Source organism: Aedes aegypti, chromosome 1 (genome assembly GCF_002204515.2).
Source record: "Aedes aegypti strain LVP_AGWG chromosome 1, AaegL5.0 Primary Assembly, whole genome shotgun sequence".
In the NCBI taxonomy this organism is placed as follows: Eukaryota; Metazoa; Arthropoda; class Insecta; order Diptera; family Culicidae; genus Aedes; species Aedes aegypti.
In genome coordinates this window covers 43,535,081-43,557,721 of record NC_035107.1, presented here as the reverse complement: position 1 = coordinate 43,557,721, position 22,641 = coordinate 43,535,081, and the positions used below count along the sequence as shown (strand labels likewise).

The 22,641-nt window shown below is 39.2% G+C and overlaps 1 protein-coding gene across 1 annotated transcript in view; it reads left to right on the top strand.

Moving 5' to 3' along the window:
• LOC5573036 overlaps positions 1-22,641 on the top strand; it is a 167,943-nt gene that overhangs the window by 32,640 nt on the left and 112,662 nt on the right. Inside the window, exon 2 of the mRNA XM_021838420.1 lies at positions 21,509-22,195. Coding sequence (XP_021694112.1) covers positions 21,662-22,195 — 534 coding nt within the window. The 5' untranslated portion in view covers positions 21,509-21,661. The remainder of the gene's footprint in view (positions 1-21,508; positions 22,196-22,641) is intronic.

The window sequence follows — 22,641 nt, the reverse complement described above, 5'->3', positions numbered from 1 at the left end:
TGAGTGAAATGTCAAATACCTTAAAACGATGCGCCTCAGGTTGTGAGGTTTGAAACTTTGAGAATTTGAAATGATTATTGTTAGCGGAAATACCTTCAGTGCAATATCTTCTTATCTGTGCCTATACGACCTTATTGAAAATGACACTTTCTGTGCACGATGATGGGCAGCAAAATTAGAATAAATACAATAATAAGCCGAAAGAAATCCATTTGTTTTTTCAGAAAAAAAACCTTGCCAAGAAACCGTTTATTTTTTACAAAATTAACAGTCAATAAGCAACTGTGATTTATTATCATTTAGACTGAAGCTCGCTGTTGAAATATCCCGAGCCAACTGCAACCTTAATTACAATGCGGCTTAAATGACATCAAAGGAACGGTGATTACGACAAGCTTAATATTTGCATTACAAACCTGCCGGAATACCGGCTTCAGGTGAACATCCTCCGGAACCAATTCTTATCTAATAGAAAGATAATATGAGAGTTTCCGGGTTTACCCTCATCATGATGAGTGCAATCTTGAAATGTATCCCAGTTCGTTTGATTTCATGGCCACTTGGCTTTGTTGGTGTTTGAGAGGATGCAGTTCTGGCTTCGTTCGGAAGTAAGGAAAAGTGGGGCAATATCGCCAACTTTTAAAACAAAATTGAACGATTTATAGAACTTATTGATTTTTCTATGGACCACCCTAAGCTCTAATAGCTGGCCAATAGCTACAAACAAGCTACAAACAAGGCCAATAGCTACAAACAAGATTTTTAAATCGAAACAGACAGCCTAACAAATATAAACGTCTAAGTAGAAGGTTTTAGTTTTATTTAGTTTTCTGGAGCTCTTTCCGTTTCCTGGACCATAGAAAAATGCTTCATAAAATGTATGATATCAGTGCTCAAAGTAAAATCAGGTATTATGAGATCGATGCATCTCACCCCACTTAGCCCTACTCTCGAACGGAAACAAGGATAAGGATTAATCCTTTGGTCTTCAGCACAAATTACTGCCTTGGAGGCGTGGCAGCTTCTCCACAAAGGCTTTTTCTGCCTGGTGGCTGTTTCGTCTGAAGTGTTGATTGGCCTTGAACTGAGGCCATTAGCTAACGAAACCATAGCAGCAAACAGACAATGAATTTCTGTTAAAGGGTCAAAGGATCGGATGATTCTCTCTGAGTTTTCTTCCCACATTGGGAAAATGTTACGAATAGTACATGAGGTCATATTGGTTCAGATATTCTAAACAAGTATTAGGATTTGTTAAGAATTTGAAATAAAAACTGGTTTTTAATTTTATTGTTTAGTTAAGTCCTTTCCATATATTGTCGATATGCTCCATTCCAGTCAGATCTCTACCCACTAGAGCAAACATCGTTCTTCTTTCGTCATTCTCGACACAAGGGCTCCAAGAAGTACAATCCTCTTTAACACGTGGCTTGCTTTAGGGAGGAGGTTGATAGAGGATGATTGCAATTGATTGGACATACCACAGACACCACAGGGTGATTCATGCCTGGAGCTGTCGATTTTCGGAAAATAATTGAGCAGTCGATTGACAGAAGTGGGCAAAATAGCAGATATTCTTCTTCTTGTCGATAAGCATTGTTGATAGCAGTTACTTCTTGATCCAGCAAAAAGTCTTACTTGGCGGTCGCCAATGAAAAGAAATTGTTAGTCCTATGGTTATATGAAACATAATGATGAAATCAATACGCGTTTTTAAAATTGTAACCTGTATTTGTATTTTGTCGCTTGTTCAATACTAACTAAACACGAATCTGGTTTTGTCCAGCGGCAAATAAGAGTTTTAGACGCACAGTGTACCTTAAACCCCTATCAAAGATAACAAAAGAGCAACAAATCTGTATCTATCCACCATTGGAAGAATGTGGTATCCTACCATCTTCTCCGTGAATTTAAAAGTAACAACATTTTCATTTTGCATGCGTTATAAAATCATCTTCCGTGAGAATTATGAGGTATTTCCTTGATGTAATCACTGTAGTGTCGGATGCACGTAAAGAAAAGACGTCTGTTCATAAGATTCACAACCAAAACAAGAGACCTTTTATTCCATGTCTACTTCGATGCAGTGTTGATAGACTCACACTCAAAATCTCAATCAATACGCTCTCCCGTGAGAGCAAACTCATTAGAGATCTGCTTCGCAAATCTCACGCTTGAGATTTTGATGCAAAATCAACTCAATCAACTCAAACCGTAACAAATGATTCAGTCGCAAAACCCGGCAAAAATTCGTGAAACCCGAATGTTGTTGTTTACGTTAGAAAGGATTAACATAATTTTACCAGACTAACAAGAAATTATTGCCGTGTGTGAGTAAACTGTGGGAATACGAGACAATGAGTTGAAAAGGTGAGCCAACTCATCCATGATTTTTTGACTGCTGAGTTGCATGATTGACAACTCACACATGAAAAATCTCAAGCGTGAGTTGTGAGAAATTGAGTTTTTCACAACACTGCTTCGATGTACAAATCTACACTTATTCAAATTTATCTCATGCACACCTACTTTCAGTATCGTACAACTCCTCCTTTTCTTTAAATTAGTTTTAGTATTACAATTTTCTTGTTTGCTTACTATTACGATTACTATTTTTTTGACGTACAGAACTATTTTAAGTTAATTAGCATTATGTGTTGCCGCCATGTTTTCCATTCCAGCGCCATATCCGTCAACACGTAGAAATTAGGTGTTCAAACGATTTTTCAACAGAGATCCTGGATTAATATGGAACACTGTCGAATTCAATTGGTGAGAATATGGTTTCCATAGTCGTAGACCTAATAGTCTCAGATATTATATGATGCTATCTTTGTGTTTCAATTACCTGCAAGAAAAGAAATATTTATCGTTTTTCTAGCATTAAGATACTTAGCTTATTGTTTCCAATGTTCAACTTTTCACATTTATCGAACTTCTTCCTTTTTATTTTTAAATCTTGATTGTGACGGAAGTTGTCGTTGAGAACATTTCCGTTCTTCTAATTGACTGACTTGTTGAAAACTGTTCTTGTTTTCAATATGATGTTTTAACATTTTTCCAATGTGTTAAGTTTACTTTTCTTATCTATCAATAAAATCTACTTTGAACTCTTTTATATGTTTTCTTTTCTATTTCCCTACCTCTTCTTTCTTAAAGATCCTACTGATTCTTGTTCTTTTCCCTGTTAAATTGTATTCCTGTTGATTTCACCATTTCCTAACTTATAGCATTTTTAATACTAATATGCATTCTATCCAGTAATATAGACCGCCTAGGACTCTTGCCAAAATATCATTTGAAGTACTGAACTATTTCTAATAAAGATAATTTTGATGCAATTGAATGTGTCATTGAATTGTTATCTTGAAACACAATTATTCACTAATTTGAATTCAATGAAACCCACAACAGAACCGTACAAACTGAACTAGCATTCTTTGAAAGATTTTTGATAATGGTACAGTAACTATTCTACTTTTGCTAAGGCTTAGGTACCTTGTTTTAATGTACCATTTTATACATTCCGGAGAGACGTTTAGCGTGATTTATTCACTCTCATGCCCATCGTATTTTGGATAATCTAAATTTTATTTACTAAACCATTCATTAAGAATATTCATATTCAAGTTTATAACATATACAGCCGAGAAACTGCTATTCCAACATTTGAGTAATCTGTTTAACATTTATTTATTTAGAAACTTAAATCTAGATAGCGTTAAAATAGAATTGATTATTATTTCAAAATGATTGCATTGTTATATAAACAAATTTATATATTTCTTTAAATGAGCACACTATAGTCTTCAATCATGTTTATTCGTTCTTCCAATAGATAACCGACATCACCTTAACTCAATAAGTTTTGTCATCCTCAAGCGTAAATAAACATTTGATTCCTTATAAACATTAATAATGACTAGGTTTGCCGAAACAAGTTGCCATAATATATTCAAAACTGTTGTGCAGTTCCCTTTTAAACGCTTTTTTTTTCATATATAATGATGATGATAATGATTTTTTTTATATGTTTTGAAATATACATTTCTACTTGCTTTTTTTACACACACATTGAACTCAAATATACAAATACGAATGTAAAACATAATTTTATCTTCAACTTGTTCTTTGTATGGATTGAAACTTATTTATTTTTATATTCAAATAATTTTGCTTGGTATTACACATAATTGAAATATTTGTTCATGCTGTGTTAATCAAAATTCATATTTTTAATCTCAGAGATAGTATTTTGATAATGCTAGTAAAAATATGTTATTCATGATCATTCTGACCTCATTACGTCCATGGCACGAAATTGTCATACATGGTTGGTCTTAGCAAATAGGATGACAAATTTCGTAACGTAATCACAACACAGTTCTTTATTCATCATTCAATTGTTCATCTTGATATACTGTGACAATTCATCACGGTTTTGATAACCATGAGAATCATGATCACAGTACAATATACGATTATTTTCAACGGCATGCAGTTGTTGATAATAATATGACACACAGTTTCTGTAAATGTTAATAGTACATATTTTTCCGCTCAGTGAATAATTTACAGTTTTCTCTCGATGGCACAACATATGCCAACCACCTTGAAGTACACAGTTTCTATGAGATTTGGTGGTTTGGAATGACTAATCACGAGTAGCACACAGTACACTCAATGGTACACAGTTAATGCCCAATAAATAATTGCCAACCAATGCACAGTTGCTTTACACATTACATATTTACCGATCGAAAATGACACACAGTTGCTCTTACTGCCACACAGTTGCCGCTCAGTAAATAGCACATTTTTTCGTTATAGTTTACAATTATGACGAAAAGTAGCACACAATTTCTCTCCTTGACACACAGTTGCCGATCAAAACATATAGCACACATTGCTCTCTGCATTCTTGAATTAGCTATCAAATAGCACATCGTTGCTCTCCATGGCACACAGTTGCCTAACAATATATAGCACACAGTTGCTCTCCACGCTCTAACATTGCCAATCAAAAATAGCACACAGTTGCTCTCTATGGCACACAGTTGCCTATCAACATATAGCACACAGTTGCTCTCCACGCTCTAACATTTCCAATCAAAAATAGCACACTGTTGCTCTCCATGGCACACAGTTGCCTATCAACATATAGCACACAGTTGCTCTCCATGTTCTAGAACCGCCAGTCCAAAATAGCACACAGTTGCTCTCCATGACATGCAGTTGCCGCTTAGTAAATAGCTCACAGTTGCTCTCCATGGCCCACACTTGCCGATCAAAACACCTCTCCACCTTCTAATATTGCCAATCTAAAATAGCACACAGTTGCTCTCCATGACACACAGTTGCCGTTTAGTAAATAGCACACAGTTGCCCTCCACATTCCAGAATTGTAGATCAAAAATAGCATACGGCTGCTCTCCATGGCACTTCAATGGCATACAATTGCTTATCAACATATAGCACACAGATGCTTTCCACGTTTGCTCTTATTGACATATAGTTATCACAAAGTAATAAACACGTAGTTGCTCTTGATAGATTTCAAATACATATCGAAAATAACATACAGATGCTCTTCATCGTCTACAACTACCGATCAAAATCAGCATACAGTTGTTCTCCATAATATATAGTTATCGATCAAATATAGTAAAACAATTGCTCACTTAATTGCGCATAAATATATATCGTAATATCCCCAATCGCTGATTGATCGATTGAATTTTTTCTCCATAATTCATAAATAATACCATCAAGTTATTCTGGCAGGCACATAGATGCCAAGTTTCAACAACTTTAACATAGATGCCAAGTTTATACAGCCTTTATCATTTGTTTTAGCTCTTCATGGTAGAGAAGCAAAACTGATCAATTACCTTATCATTTTAGTAATATTCAATTGCTCAACTTTGTTTTACTTATTGCAGAAACTTTCTATTCTTATTGCAGAAACTTATATAACATTGCATTCTTACTGCAGAAACAACTTTTAACATATAACACCATATCAGTAATCCAGTATTACACATAAAATTGACTTGATTTGTTTATTAGACACATTGTATTGAATTAATCAAATAACACTAGTGACTACTATATTTGAAGTATATGTCCTTCAAAACCATCACTGATAAACTCCGCATCTCTATATACCCCTTGGCTGTATTTTACTTTATTTCTTTCATTAATATTCCAAACCATGCACAGGTTAAGAAATAAACACATCTACGAAATTGATCAAATAATAATAGCAGAGGTAATACCAGCAATACAAAAAGAACAACATATACTTCTCTCCCTCCTTGTTCACATGTTTCGAAACACACATTAGGCAACATCATATATTTGTTCCATTTCTACAAATGTTTAGTTGCTTTCTATGTCATGGTTCAATATAGAACTACACTACAAGTTATCGTTGACCAAAGTTCTCATCATGGGGAAAAGCTTTTTGAAAACATCCCATATCCCAATCACTTTCGAACTCAAATCTAAATCAAATAAATAACAAAGGTGGTACTCTAAAATTGTAAGCAAATTTTGCGTTTTATATTTTGTTTGCTTTTACATCGTGCATATTCTTTCCAAAATCACTCAAAACTATTCATCACACCCCACGCAACACAAAGTACCAAATTGCACCGAATATCAAAGCAACCTTTGTTTGTTTGAAAATATGTCACGCTTCCTTGACGTTTTCATCCGCTGCTACTCAACTTTATCCAAAACAATGCAATCATAGAAAGAAAATGAATTTGCCAAAGCCTGTTCCCAACCTATTATAGGTCAGCATCCACAAAATTCTATCAAACATTCTATACTATTACGGCCACCTACCACTACGTTATAGTTGGTTATAGTATCGGGTCGGTTCTCTCATCTATAATAGCACCTACCTTCTTCCATGCGTCGTTTGTCATTGATTCATGCTCCTTGCAATTGATCTAAATCACTACCACCATACGCAAACTACACTCATAAACCTTTCACTACCAATAACACCACAATAAAATTATAAAACTGTCGCACAAGTTCACTATCTCTTTCGTAATTGAACTATACTATAACTTCCGAATTTGAACCTCGTCGTCAAAATGTAGTTTCGGATGCACGTAAAGAAAAGACGTCTGTTCATAAGATTCACAACCAAAACAAGAGACCTTTTATTCCATGTCTACTTCGATGTACAAATCTACACTTATTCAAATTTATCGCATGCACACCTACTTTCAGTATCGTACAATCACAAGTTCAGTAATATGGTTATTAGACTTGCAAATTTGACTTCCCTATTCTTAAACAATGTTTATTAGACATTCTACCCAATTTTGAAATGATTTGGCTGACCACACGCCATTTGAAGTTCAAATGAAAATTACTATACTTACCATAATCCGGAGGCAAATTGATCAATGGGGTGAATTTGATAAGGTCGGTACCAAATAGCATTTCTTTTCAAGGATGCTTAATACTTCGTTGGCATCACAAACATTCCAACTATTTTATTTTTATTAAGGTCAGTTTTGCATAGAATTATTCACAGTTTTTGAAGGTGTAAGAAATACTATTTGAAATGCTGGTAAACAATCCGCTGGCGCATTATGCAGATTTACAAAGTGTGATTTTGCAATAAAATGATGGTATACACGAGTTGTAAGAATTTCGACATCATTTTCAGATTCAAGAGACCCAAATTTAGTAGATAGGGAAACTTATATTTTAAAGTATGCTTTATTATATAGTGATCAATTTTGCCCCAATGTGTCATTTTCGAATTTTGATATGTTAAATTTTATCTATCTATATAAATAAAAATGGAGTGGTGTTTATATGTCACGAAATAACTTGAGAACAGATCAACGGAATGACGTAAGTTTTCCACTGTTGCACTAGATCAGAGATGCGACGTGTTCGTGCTAGGAAAAAGTTTGAGAAAGTCTCCGGAATCATCGGGAAAACGGGAGAAGACTCATGTGTCATTCTGTATGGGGGCTTAGTAGAGATGGGCGAACCGTTCGTGAACGGTTCAAAAGAACTAGTTCTTTGCGGTGAACGAATGAGTCGTAGTTCTTTTTTTGAGAACGGTAGTTCAGCAAGAACGGTTTACTGAACTCGAACTGCGAATGAACGAACGCAACGAACTGGAGGAGAGAACTATTCGGCATGCATTCTTCCATCGTTCTCACCGAACGAACGAAACGAAACGAAGCAAATGAAGAACGCTACACTTCGCTTTTGGCATGCCCTGTCCTTTCTACGTCCACAGGACGCTGGTTATGATTATGTGCGACGAATGAGCAACGAATGAAATGTGTTTGTGTGAATGAAGAGTCCTCGTCGCTTCGCTTTAATCATTTCAATCATTCAATATTTGTTTGGCTAAATACGGACTGACAAGGCTTGGCGCGCAAAGAAAAGCGCAAGGAATGAGCTTAACTATTTTCATTTTATAATTTATTTGACAATAAATCTTTTATTCCAGTTTCGAAATAAATGCATTCTGTTCAATTTTCTCTTGTCAAAGTTTTCTAATTGTAAACATATATTTATAGATAATTAATCATAATTTAGCAGAAAATTCCAGCGCTGACTAAAAAAAATCTTTCATGAGTCGTAATACATTATTTCAAAAGCGAAAAAAAAAGATTTTTTTTAAGAACGAGGAACGGTTCAAAAGAACTAGTTCTCTTTCGAGAACGGAACGAATGGGAACTGTTCATTGAAAAGAACTGTTTTGCCCATCTCTAGGGCTTACATGACGTTTTACAACAGCCTACTTGATGGCAAAACGAAGTTTGACGGGACGACTAGTTCCATATATTGCTGTGTGCGTTTGAAATGCAAATATCTAATGCGGGAACACCAAACGCGGCAAGATTTTTCACAAGAAATGCGATGTCAAAGATAGATTTTTCTTGCTAGGGCGGCGGTGATTTATTTAATCGTTGCTAGGTGTCCTTTGATTGTTTTGTGTTACCGCATTTGGAGGACGTTTAGTCTAGATTTGCATCCCGAATGCAAACAGCAATAAAATCGATTACATAAACTAATAAAGATCAATGAAGTGCTGATTATACCGAAATAAATTTAACAATATTTAAATTCCAAAGGACAACATGACAAAAGGTTGTGAAATAGTGATCAATTTGTACCGTATTCCGTACTACTTACTTTCATTCCTGGGCACCCCTGATGGTGCATAGGGCCAACGTGAAAGATTAATGTCCTGCTGGTGTTCAGTCTAACGCCTGCTTGCAGATTTCGTTTCCGCCCCTTCGTAGAGTGTTATTTATTTATTTATTTATTTGTTTCTAACCTTCATCGGACGTTCAGTCCTTATGAAGCCTGGTAGGGAAAAGCCTATTTGAGCTGGCCACATCGTTTGACTTGCTCAAATAGGCATAAAAACCCCACATCTTTTAAAGAGAAAAAATACAACATAAAACTAAGAACAAATAACTTACAGTACAACAAACAAATAGTTCTTAAATTCTAACAATAATCAGTTTTGTGCTATAAAAAGAATAAAAACATTGTAATTTGATGAATTTTTCGGTGTTTCGTTAACGGTTCATTTCCCGAAGCCTTCGTTTGAAACGTTCAGCAGAAGCGTTGAAGTCGAACAACTCGTACACTCCGTTAAACGTTGCTGCCATAAATCTTATAGGATCATGTGAGCCATAGCCTGTGTTTCTGGATTCCAACATTAGGAAACCACGTTGTCGTAGCACCCGCGTTGGAGCATATATATTGATGCGGTTCAGTATTTCAAGAGAGTCCAACTCTCCTAACAAGATTTTTGCAATGAATACAGCCTGTGAATTATTCCTTCTTTGCTCAAGCGTCTCGATACCTAGCAATCTGCAGCGGTCTTCGTACCTTGGCAGATTCGTAGGATCATGCCATGGAAGGCTACGTAGGGCGTATCTCACAAACTTTCGTTGAACAGCTTCGATCCTAGAGATCCATGTTGATTGATACGGGCACCATACAATAACATTCGATTCCAGAATAGACCGAACAAGTGCACAATACAGAGATCGTAAACACAGAGGGTCGTGAAACTCGTCTGCTATTTTAAACATAAACCCGAGCTGCCGATTAGCTCTGGAGATCATATCGTTATAATGCACCCGAAAGGTTAAGGCAGTATCTAATGTTACGCCTAAGTCACGAACCTCGGTTACTCGTGTTAGAGGTTGATCAGCGATGGAATATTCAAAAGTGATGGGCGTTCGCTTACGATGGAACGATATAACATGACATTTTTGTAGACTCACTGTTAACAAGCTACTGTTGCACCAGTCGACGAAGTGATTAATGGACTGTTGAAGATGAAGACAGTCTTCGAGACAGTTGATAATCATGTATAACTTCACATCATCTGCATAGAACAAACGGCATCCGGGTGGTAGCACACTAGAAAGCTCGTTGATGAATATGGAGAACAGCAGAGGACCCAAGTTGCTCCCTTGTGGCACTCCGGACAAATTGGAAAACAGTTCGGATGAGTCTAATCCAATTTTAACTGTGAGTTGACGATCCGTGAGGTATGATTTGAACCAGTGAACGAGATCACGTGAGACGCCAAGTTTCTCAAGTCGAGCGAGTAGTATCCCATGGTCCACACGATCGAAGGCGGATTTCAAGTCCGTATATACTGCATCTATTTGCGACCCAGAGTCCAAGTTACATAAGCAGAATGAAACAAACTGATCTTGTCCAGTTTGTGGCAGTTGATCTTTTAGGAAAAAACCCATGTTGATCTGGGGTGATGTAGTTTTTGCAAGAAGCAAACAACATGTCATTCATGATAATCTCGAAAATCTTGGATCAGGCACACAGTGATGTTATACCGCGGGAATTTTCAACATTGCGCATGTCATCCTTTTTGTGCACTGGAAACATTTCAGACGACTTCCAACTGGTAGGAAATTTGCCCTGCAGCAATGAGGCATTGAATATCGATGTCAACGGTTGGATCAAGGCATCGCTGCACTTCTTGAAAATGCACGACGGAATTCCGTCTGGGCTGACGTAAGAGAGCTTAAGTTCAAGATTGCAGTCTGCACATGTTCGGTCGTTATTTGGAACCGTTCCATTTGAAAAGCATTTTCCGGTGTATCTCTGCATGCCATTTCAATCTGTGAGGCGGAAGATACGAAATTGTTGAACGCACTTTTGAAATGGGACGCAAACAGGTTACATTTTTCCCTTGCAGAGCTTCCCCCAAGTAACCAGTAAGCACGATAATGCGGCACGGTAACAGCATTATATGCGCATATAGGGTAATCATTTGATGCTTGTCAGTTTTATATACGCATATAATGCTATTATAATGCCAGAAAAGGCGAAATAGCGTGCCATTATAATGCGAAGATATAACCGTGCTTCTCGGCATAACTAGTGCTGATATGAGACCACGTGAGAAACGTCAGTTGTTTTCGCCAGGTTTTTCGGGCGAATATTTTGTGCTTTCGCGTACGCAGCCAGAGAGCTTTCGCGTATGCGGCCAAGCAGCTGGTACACGAGGTAAATAAATAAATGAATGAAAATGGAAACCTCGAATAGTATGCAAAATGTAATAAAATGATTGAGATAGTACTTCTCCGTATCAGACTTATTCATTTTGGTGGTTTTAATCCTTTTGAGGACTTGAAATTGCCACATATTGATCCTTGTTTTATGATGATGAAATTCCTCATTTTGCGTCTCGAACCTGCGACACCTGTATTGTTGAGTTGTTGAAGTTCTGCTCCTTTGCTCCTTCGCCCACATAAGATGAATAGTATTGGAAAGAAAAGTGACCAATTTAAACCACCACTTTTCCCCGTCATAAAAGCTGCAATTGTAGTAGTGAGAAGACTTATGTTTGACTCCCTCTCACCACTATATGTAAACACAAAGCACGTGGTATATCTGTCAAAACACTGGATGGCATTTAAGGTGAAGATGAATCGAAGCCAAAGTTCAAATTTTCAAGAGCACGGATACAGGCCCTGTATGCGAATATAGAGCCAATATAGTGCTTATTTAATGCCCGTATGCATCAGGCTTAGAAGCATTAATGATGCTGTAATAGGGTTTCTATGCAGCGGAAGTGCTTTTATAGGGTGTGTAAGCATTTGTGGTGCTATTATAATGCATGTACGCATTTATGATGCTGATTAAGGGCTTATTATTAGTGCTTATGGTTACTTGGGCCTACTTCGGTTTTCAAATGCATCTCAACGGGTAGGCCTTTTTCTTTGCGTTTTGAGTTGACAAAATTCCAAAATTGCTTAGGATTTCTTCGCAGATTTTGTTGTGTTTGTTGAGTATACCGCTTGTAGCGGAACCGACTGTAAATTCGATACTGATAGCTAGCTCGGTTGAACAACTGTTTACTAACGGGGCACTGATTCCTACGGTACTTGCGTTGTTATTTTGATCTAACCTGGTTCAATCGTCGCAAGTGAGAATTCCCCCATGGAGGTTTTGAGGATGGTCTACGTAAAGGAATGTGTTCAGCCATGGCGCTGCGTAATTCGCGGGAAAAAATCTGGACCGCTTCGTCGACTTCTGTATCAAAGTCAACGGCCGCCCAATTAATTGACGCTAGTGCTTCAGCTAAACCTGAATAGTTTGCTCTGAGAAAGTCCAAGCTAGGAGGGTCCAGCGAATCGTCAAATTCAGGTTTCGTTAGACCTAGTTCTATTACAAACGGAGAGTGATCTGCATCAAACGTGGAAAGAGGATCGGCGATTTCGGATAAGGTGCAATTTCCTAGTGATGTCTCATTCACTAGGGCAAGATCCAAAAGGCGGTTGTTCCTATTAAATATTGTGTTGATTTGTGTCAACCCGTGGAGATTGGAGCCATCAAGAAGCGAAGCGCATGCTGGAGAAATGTGCGACCGCAATACGTCAACTTTAGGAGGATCGTCGGTGTGTAAATCCCAAACAAGGCCCGATTGATTATAGTCACCGAGCAGAATAGCGTGATCGTTGGTTTGACAATCAGACAGAACGGCTCCAATAGATTCAACATGATTGTCAACACTGTCCAAGTCTGATTTGCGATCTGGTGGCAAGTATATAACCCCCACACTCATTGAAAAATTCGTTAATTTTAGCTTGACCCAAAGTTGCTCGAGAGAATCAACAATTGGCGTTGAGTCAGCAGCACTATTAATGTGACGTGCAACAGCAATTAAAACTCCTCCACCACGAGATTTACGACTGTTTCGTGCATTACGATCGTTTCGAAATACAGTATATGCATCCCCGAAGATCTGCGTCGAAAGAATCGGGTCGAAAAGCCACGTTTCAGTTAAAACGATTACATCGTAATTTGTTGCGGAGATGGCTACAAATACATCGTCGATTTTCGTGCGCAAGCCTCGTACGTTCTGGTAGTACACGGTTAATTTCGCATTATCGTTCGACGGCTCGAAGAAATATTTGCTGATCCCGACGTCGAAACAGAATGAGTGCAGGTTTCTGTATTCTGGGCAGTGCATTCCGGAATGATTGCAGTAGATGAGGAGCGCGGAAAATGGCCTAGGGTTGTTGAGGAGCGATGCGTAGATGCATAGACGATTCGGTTCGGACTAGCATTAGGATCTTGTACCATTGATGGGCTGGAATTCGGAAGGCTTTCAAGCAGTGGACGTTCCGTATGAAATGTGTACTTGCCTGTGATTAACGGTTGGAAGACCCCGACACCATCCTCGACCACAGGGCCAGAACGACTACGATGGCTGGAACTAACAGGAAGCGCGACTGTGTCGGGAGGACTAGGGGCTTCCATGATGCTACAGGCAGTGCGTTCTGGGATGACAGCAGTAGATGAAGGTGATGTTGAATGGTTTGGTGATTTCAAATGCTGTAGTAACGCTTGTAAGACCGGATCAGAGATTGCGATTGCATCTTGGGCCAACGGTGTACTAGAAGTCGAAAGGCTATCACGCGGTGGAAATTCATTGCAAATAGAATACTTGCCTGTGATAAACGGTTGGAAGACCCCGACACCTTCCTCAACCACAGGGCCAGAACGACTACGATGGCGGGAACAATCTGGCAGCGCGACTGGGTCGGGAGGACTAGGGGCTTCCATGATGCTACAGGCAGTGCGTTCTGGGTTGAAAACGGAAGCAGGTACATGTGGATCTAGGGATGACATTATCGACCTCCCCCGCCAGATTGGCTGTTGCTCGCAGTAATTCGTAACACACGGCGATTGCTGTTTAAAGAATTGTCGAATTCCCGGAAGAAGATGTTGTCAGGCCACGTGTCCATAGATAAAGCAATTTCCTTAAGCGCCTTGCTCACACCCACTTTGAAGGTAACATAAGATAATGTTGCTGGATCCTTGTCTTTCGGAACAAGGCTGTGCGTCAGTGCCCATATCCATACATTCTCTCACGAGGTTGACGATGTCATTTTCGGAAGTGCTCGGATGGAAGGCCGAAAGATAAATCCACAGCAGATCCTCGGGGGGTGCAACCGTCTTAACAAGTTCGGATGCAGTTTTAGTTCCACGGATATTACATGGCTTTGCATTAGGCTGATTCATTGGTCCATCGTCGTGTATTCGTTTTGGCGTATTCGGAATTGGTAATGTGTCAGCAATCCATCGCCGAGGTGCACGCAAGGACGGAGTGAGCGATTTGGATTCAAATGTGGTCGTAAGTGCATTAACGACTTCTTTCAGTCCACAAATATCATCCTTAAGTGATTGAAGAGTAACGTTGTCATGCGCAATATCGTGATTACAGTGATGAGCAAATTTTTGAATGCCGTCATTAAACAACGTATCGGCACATCCGTCGCAAAACCAGAATAGGCAGGTAACTCCGTCATCATCTGAAATGACTTTTGGCAAATGTTGCAGGCCATATTCCGAACCAACGTAGTGACTATTACGGCAACAGAAATGTTCAAAGGATCTTCACTGTACGATGGAAAAATGAAAACGCCTTTGGATATGCAGCAAGTTGAACTCAGGCACAATCGAAGCTTTTAAGCACGGGATGGATCGATGAAATGTTGCATACGAGTCGTTGTAATAAAGCAACACCGATGCAGTCAATACTAGTTGACTTTGTTGACACCACAATAAATTATTTAAAAACTACTTTCAAGCAGCAAACACACTATTATCACTATGAACTCCAATAAATCGTCAAAGAAAACTCACGAAACAATTGACCGATCAACAAAAAAACAATTTAAAATCAATCTAAAACTGATAAAAAACGCTTAAGTAAAACGCATTTACCAAGTCGTGCTCATACATAAACAAGCCACACAATTATCGATCCACCTCCACTTCCGTTTCCGAATTACTGTAGTTACCGGCTTCTGGTGCCATCGCCAATGAAGCTTAACATTGGAGGTCCAGTTGTGAGGCGACTAAGTGCGAAAAAACATCTGCAGCCGTTGATTGTTGCCCACTGATACACACAACGTCTCACTGGCGTATAGCAATACAGATTTCAATTTGGAGTTGAATAGTCGGATCTTCATGCGTTAAATAATTTGACTGTTTTTCCAGATATTTCTAAAACTCGCAATAGCACCCCTAGCCATCTTGATCCGTGCATCTATGTTGAACTTGGTGCCGCCGTCTGACGCCATCTGACTACCAAGATATTGGAAACTTTCGACATTCTCCACTGTTTAAAATTGCAAGCACTAGATGAGTTCACATCCAAAGATTTGGTCTTGATGACATTAATTTTTAGACCTGCCACTGAAGAGCGTACGGCAAGATCATCCAGTTTACTCTGCATGTCCGAGCGCCGTTGTGCCAATAGAGCAACATCATCAGCCAATTCGAAGTCATTTAGATGCTCTATGGTAATGAATTACCACAACGACCCTCGGCTTGGATCACGATCAATAGCTCCATCCAAGATCTCATCAATTACGATGAGAAACCGTGGTGGCAATAGTATACATCCTTGCCTCACTCCAGCTACGACTCGGATAAGGTCGGACAAGACGTTGTTGTTCAAAACTCTATACGTGAACACCTTGTAATGTGCTTCAATGATTCCGATGATTTTCTCAGGGGCACCTTTGCGCCTCAGGTCACCCCACACATATTTTCGTGGTTGATCCGGTCAAAATGTTTGTTGTAGTCAATGAACACCAAGCGAAGGGACTCTTGGAATTCGTTGACCTGCTCCAGGATGATATGGAGAGTGACAATATGGTCTACACAAGATCGTTCGGCACCAAATCCTGCCTGCAGCCGCCGGAGAGTCGCGTTAATCTTCTCCTGTATCCGGTTCAAGACAACTTTGAGAACTGGTCAGCCTTGAGCATCTCCGCTGATATGCGATCGAACCCTGGAGCTCTATTTGACTTCATGCTTCGGATGGCCGTTTCTGTCTCAAGCTTTGACAAGAGAAGTTGGTGGCGTAGTTGACACTACTAAAATATTTTCGAAATGCTCGAACCAGCGTTTCAGCCGGGTCGGTAAGAAGCTGTCCATACGTATCTTGTACGGGCAACGACGCGTTCATCCTTACCCCACTAAGGCGATGTGAAATATAGTAGAGAAGGCGAATGTCACCGGTTGCTGCGGCTTTCTCGCCTCCTTTGGATAGAGAATCTGCCCACGCTAGCTTGTCCCGTGTGCATGAGCGTTTCACTTCTTTTTCTAGAGAATACTGACGGGCTAAAGCTTTGGCTCCACGGGGTTTCGCTCGCTCTATCGCGGCCTTAGCATTTCGCCGCTCCTCTATCTTCCTCCAGGTTTTATCCGTAATCCACTGCTTTCTCTGGATGCGCAGTTCGCCCAAATTATTCTCGCCGGTAGCGATGAAGGCATTCTTGATGGCGGTCCATTGTTCTTCCGTCGCAGTCGGCCTGTACAAATCAGCAAATTTTAGGCGTTGATAGTGACAACGAGCAGCTCTGCTTTGAAATTGCAAGCTGAATTGTCAACATGGATACCAAACGAATAAGCCTTTGGAGTGCGTTTTGAGGACCACCACCTTTGACGAATAATGTAAAATAGTGAGTTGGGAGGACCGCTTGTCGCTTGACTGATTGATAGCGAGTTGAGAGGACTGCTGAGACCAGGAAATAGGTTCAGTGCATATTTTTAGGGGCCTTCCTTAGCCGAATGGTTAGAGTCCGCAGCTACAAAGCGAAGCCATGCTGAAGGAGTCTGGGTTCGATGCCTGGTCGGTCCAGGATCTTTTCGTAAAGCAAATTTCCATGACTCTCCTGGGCATAGAGTATCATCGTACTTGCCACACGATATATGAATGCGAAAATGGTAGCTTTGGCAAAGGAAGCTCTCAGCTAGTAACTGTGGAACTGCTCAGTGAACAGTTAGCTGAGAAGCCGGCTCTGGCCCTGTGCATTCATAATGCCAAGAAGAAGAAGTAGCATGTTTTGAGGACAGCCACCTTTCGCGTATATTGTAATATGAGTGGAGAGAACCGCTTGAGTAAAATTAAAGCTGAGCTGAGAGAACTGCTAAGATAAAAAAAAAGGGTAAGTGCGTGTCTTATGCAATGGTGGTCATGTGGTTACAATTATGTCATTTCGTGTAGTTTTTATGTGGAGCGTATTTTACACCCATTTTATTTTCCGTGTTAATTTTACCCATATTTGAGTGTTTTTAGCGTGGTGTGTATGACGTCACTCTACTTGCCACACGATATATGAATGCGAAAATGGTAACTTTGGCAAAGAAAGCTCTCAGCTAATAACTGTGGAACTGCTAATTGAACACTAAGCTGAGAAGCCGGCTCTGTCCCTGTGCAAACGTGGCCCACTGGAAAGCAGTGTGGGTGCGTGATTTGAGGACCGCTTGTATGTGGATTGGTTGCGATGTCCACTAGAGCTGTGCGGTTCGTTTAGCGCTATGAGAGACTCATAACTGGATTTTGAAAGGAATTAGTTGTAACCGGTTGGTTCCAATTCTAAAGTTTTCATATTTTTATGATGTTATGTTGTTGAGAACATTCACGTTTTTAGATATAAATACAGTAGCAAATCCGCATACATTGCTGAAAGGGATTCTACAACTCGCACAAAAATGCTGCAAAGGCAGAACGAGCAAAAAAGATTGCAAACTGCTGGGCACTGCCATCGTTTAAAAAAGGCTGTTGGACAGAGTTTATTCTGGTGTCCGTGTGAAAAGACCATTTGTAACAGTGCATTGCAAATAGCGACACATGCGTTGTGCCGCAGTTCCCGATCAGTGTATTACAACAAAATTATAGCACAATTATATTAAGATAAGCTACGAATAAAAAATTTTGTTTCATTTTTGTTAGAAGCACTTTTAGTTGACGGAGGTAATTAACATAATTAAAATAAAATTAGTTATGGTAACAGAGGCTGTTTTTTTTTTATTCAAAACATAATTATAACACAATTTGTTGTAAAATTTTTGAGAACAACTGTTTATAACAAATTTAGTTATAACTCAGTTATGGAAAATAGCGAAATGAGTTATATTTTTGTTTGATTCCAAACTTAATGAGATACATTTTTGTTTAAATTATAACATATTTTGTTCTGTTTAGTGTAGAGGGAATTGTTTTATATATTTTGTTATTTCAACTACTAGCCAGGCAAAATTATAACATATTTTGTTAGAAAAAAAAACGCGCTAACTGAGTAACATAATCTGTAACAACTCTGTTATCCACTGGTTGGGTTATCATGATATGCAATCGTTCGCATTTGCTATTTTTTTTTTTTTTTTTTGCCGAAAGAACTTACTGCTCTATAATATATTCTAGAGACCATGCATGGTTGAAACTCACATGGTAGTTATATTCAAATAAATTCAAACATGTTTTACGAATTTATTCACGAGTTTTAAGTGGTAAAATGCTACTGTCCGGATTTTGAAACAGTTGTGTCTGGATTTAAAACCAAAGCTTGCTTCAGATCTCCGAATTTATGGACAAGACATACAACATTGTTTAAACGAATTTCATTGAATTAAAGTAGTTTTTCACATGAAATCCATCATTACTCCCAAGATCAACTAAATCTGAAGGAAACCTTATAAAATAGCGTTTGATCATTTGGCCTTGCCTAAATGTCCGGGTATTGATGCATCACGGTATTAAGTCTCGAATGTTCTCGATTCAAACGAAAATATTTTTGACATACTAATATATACTAATATTCTCTACTTATGCATTCGTTTTGCTTAGCTGCAAAAAAGATATTATATTATTTCGTTTAGTTTGTGGTTGGTCCCTCACTATCAAAGTTACGTAAATAAAAATTCAAGCCGTCTTGATTTTTGACATTGCGTTTGTATTGCGGTTATCTTCTCTGCGCGCCACATCAGAAAAAAAGTAATGCTACCGTATATGGGATTCAACATTATGACAGCAATGCTATTCTGTCAAACTCTCAAGACTACGGTGGCTCTACCCGCTCCTTGCAAATCCCTACCAGAAAACTTTTAAACTGAATTTGGGGGATGAAAGTGGGAGAAATGGAGAAAAAAAAACGATGCATAACATTTGAAGGAGACACTCAATTAGGGGCCTTCCTTAGCCGAGTGTTTTGAGTCCGCGGCTACAAAGCAAAGCCGTGCTGAAGGTGTCTGGGTTCGATTCCCGGTCGGTCCAGGATCTTTTCGTAATGGAAATTTCCTTGACTTCCCTGGGCATAGAGTATCATCGTACCTGCAACGCGATATACGAATGCAAAAATGGCAACTTTGGCAAAGAAGGCTCTCGTTTAATAACTGTTGAAGTGCTCATAAGAACACTAAGCTGAGGAGCAGGCTCTGTCCCAGTGAGGACGTAATGCCAAGATGAAAAAGAATTAAATAGAGGTAAATAATATTAAAAAAAGGCTAATTCGCCTGTTGTTGAACGAGTAAAATCCTCACCTATTGTTGAATTGATCGTTAATTGTGTAGTCGATGAAAACTCGTCAATGTAACGTCTGTTTGTCTGTGTTATCGCATGAGTCTTTACGGAGTCTTCGGTACATTCATGATAATATATTGGTCAAAATTTCAGAAGAGAAAAACGTTCATTATAAGCATTTCGATTCCAAAAAAATATTGGCCTCAAGGAAGCGAAAGTTAAATAGTATGGGAAACACTGATTTAGTACGTATAAGTTCTTTTTGCAATTTCTCATCATAATGGCTGTTCTTCATCACGCCAATCTGTCATGAAATGGCCTACTTTCCTGCACTGAAGTATGCAATGCGGGAATAGTCTTAACTCAACTGAAACCAGTGCTGTAATGATTCATTACGCAACGCTTTCTCATTACGCAACTGTTTTGAGTTGCGTAATGAATCATTACACAACATTTTTTTCAGAAATTGTAAAATGATGATGAATGCATTCCGATATAATTTCTGATACCCTCAAGTGGTCTTCTACGAAATTGCAAAAAATGTTGTACGTAACTCGTTGCAAAACCCGCACTCATCGTAATTATCCTACTCGGCAAGCCTCGCAGCATAAATTTACGACTCGTGCTGTAAAAATCACCATTCTGCAACTTGTTCCGTAAACTGCTATTTTGCAATTTCTCATCGTAATAGGTTGTTTTTCATCACGCCAATCTGTCATGAAACGGCCTACTTTCCTGCACTGAAGTATGCAGTGCAAGAATAGTCATTACGCAACTGAAACCGATGCTGTAATTATTCATTACGCAACGCTTTCTTATTACTCAACTGTTTTAAGTTGCGTAATATGATGCATTACGCAACTCAAAACAGTTACACAACAATTTTTCAGAAATTGTAAAATAATGGTGAATACATTCCGATATAATTTCTGATACCCTCAAGGGGTCTTCTACGAAATTACAAAAAATGATGTACGTAACTCGTTGCAACACTGGATTTTTACAGCACTCTTCGTAATTATCCTACTCAGCAAGCCTCGTGGGATAAATTTACGACTCTTGCTGTGAAAATCATGATTCTGCGACTTGTTCCGTAAACTACTATTTCATGGTTGACAAAGCGATTTGTAAAATGACCAACTGGGACGGTGATTACATTTCATAATACGTTCGGTGATATTTGAACTTTGATAGCATTTAACTAATTTCGTGGCATTTCGCGGAATTTCCTAAATTGAACAGATTTCGCGATATCGGCGAAATTTCGAATTTCCATTGTCCCAACTAAACTATAATAGCACAAACGCGGTGGTCCTGTCAATGACCGAGGACTCCATCGCTTTTGAGTTAATTGGAATGTCAACTCATTTCTGCTTTATTCATGACTCAATTAATAGGAGTTTAATTAGATTGAAACTAATTGATATTTGCTTACAAATGGTGTCATTAACATAATTCCATAGCGATGCTCATTACTTCCGCCCAAACCAAATTGCTTCGGATCTTACTAAAAATATCTCATCACAATCTCAAATCCTTACGCTTCTTGAGCTAAGCTTCCTTTCGCAAATAAACCCCCACACCATATTCTAAATGCCTGTAATCACATCGCCTGAATAAATTATGATTCAATTTCATTAACAGGTTTGCGTCCGGCCCCATCATAATCAGACCCAAAATCAACACCGAAGAAGCTGGTAGCCAACTCCCATCGGACCAAGATTCCAGTCGACAAGCATAATTGATGAGGCAGAACGGAGCGTTCCGAGCCTAAAAGCAAGTCCGTCTTCCCGAACAATGACAGAGACCCCCTTCGTGTACGGCGTGGAGTTGAGATCCCCTCCACCGACGACGGCCTCCAGTCAACTGACGCAATACGACCGTTTTCTCAAGATGAAATCTATGACCGAGCACCTGCTGCTGGGCCACGGCCATTACAGCGCCACCCAACTGCCCTCCAATATGGCCGACCAGCTTTCGTCCCTCTTGGCCAGCGATGAGGTCTTCACGTCCTCGACCACTGCCGTCAATCTGACGACCTCGCTGGGCCAAATACGCAACATAGTGACCGAGTTGTCGCTGCGAGGGGGATCCAGTGCAGTTACGGTGGCCACTAGTGGTGGCAACTCAACTCCCACCGGGGCCAGCAGTCCCAGTGCCACGTCGGCAGCCACCCGAGGAGGAGGGGATTCAACGTTTCAGAACAATCTCATCATTCCGCTGTATGCGGTTATCTTTCTGCTGTCGGTGGTCGGAAATCTGCTCGTGATTCTGACGCTGGCCCAGAACAAGCGGATGCGGACGGTTACCAATGTGTATCTGCTGAATTTGGTGAGTGCTAATTGGGGCTTAGTTTACACGCACTACTGGGTATACATACACTGTAACCTCAATTTAGGAACTAAATCGGGGGTTCGTTAGTTGAATTATTCGTAAATTGAATCAGTTCGTAAAACGAGCGAGCTTAGTTCGTCAAACGAAATTTAGCCTTTTGGAGTCAACATGTAAGGAATTAATTTTCATTTTTACGAAAAATTATGCTTTTCAGTATTATAAGCATATAATTTATTATTTTGATTATTAACTAGATTAAAATGTGTGCAAGTTAAGGTCTTCCAACAACTTCTTGTAGTTTATGCATTATTTTAGCATGAGTAAACGGAGACCAATTTATCAATTCCAATTAAAAGAACATCTCAGAACACAAGACCCTAGAAGATTTGTTATAATTTGAAGAACCGTTCGTAATCCCTGTTTTGGTAACTAAGTGAGTACAA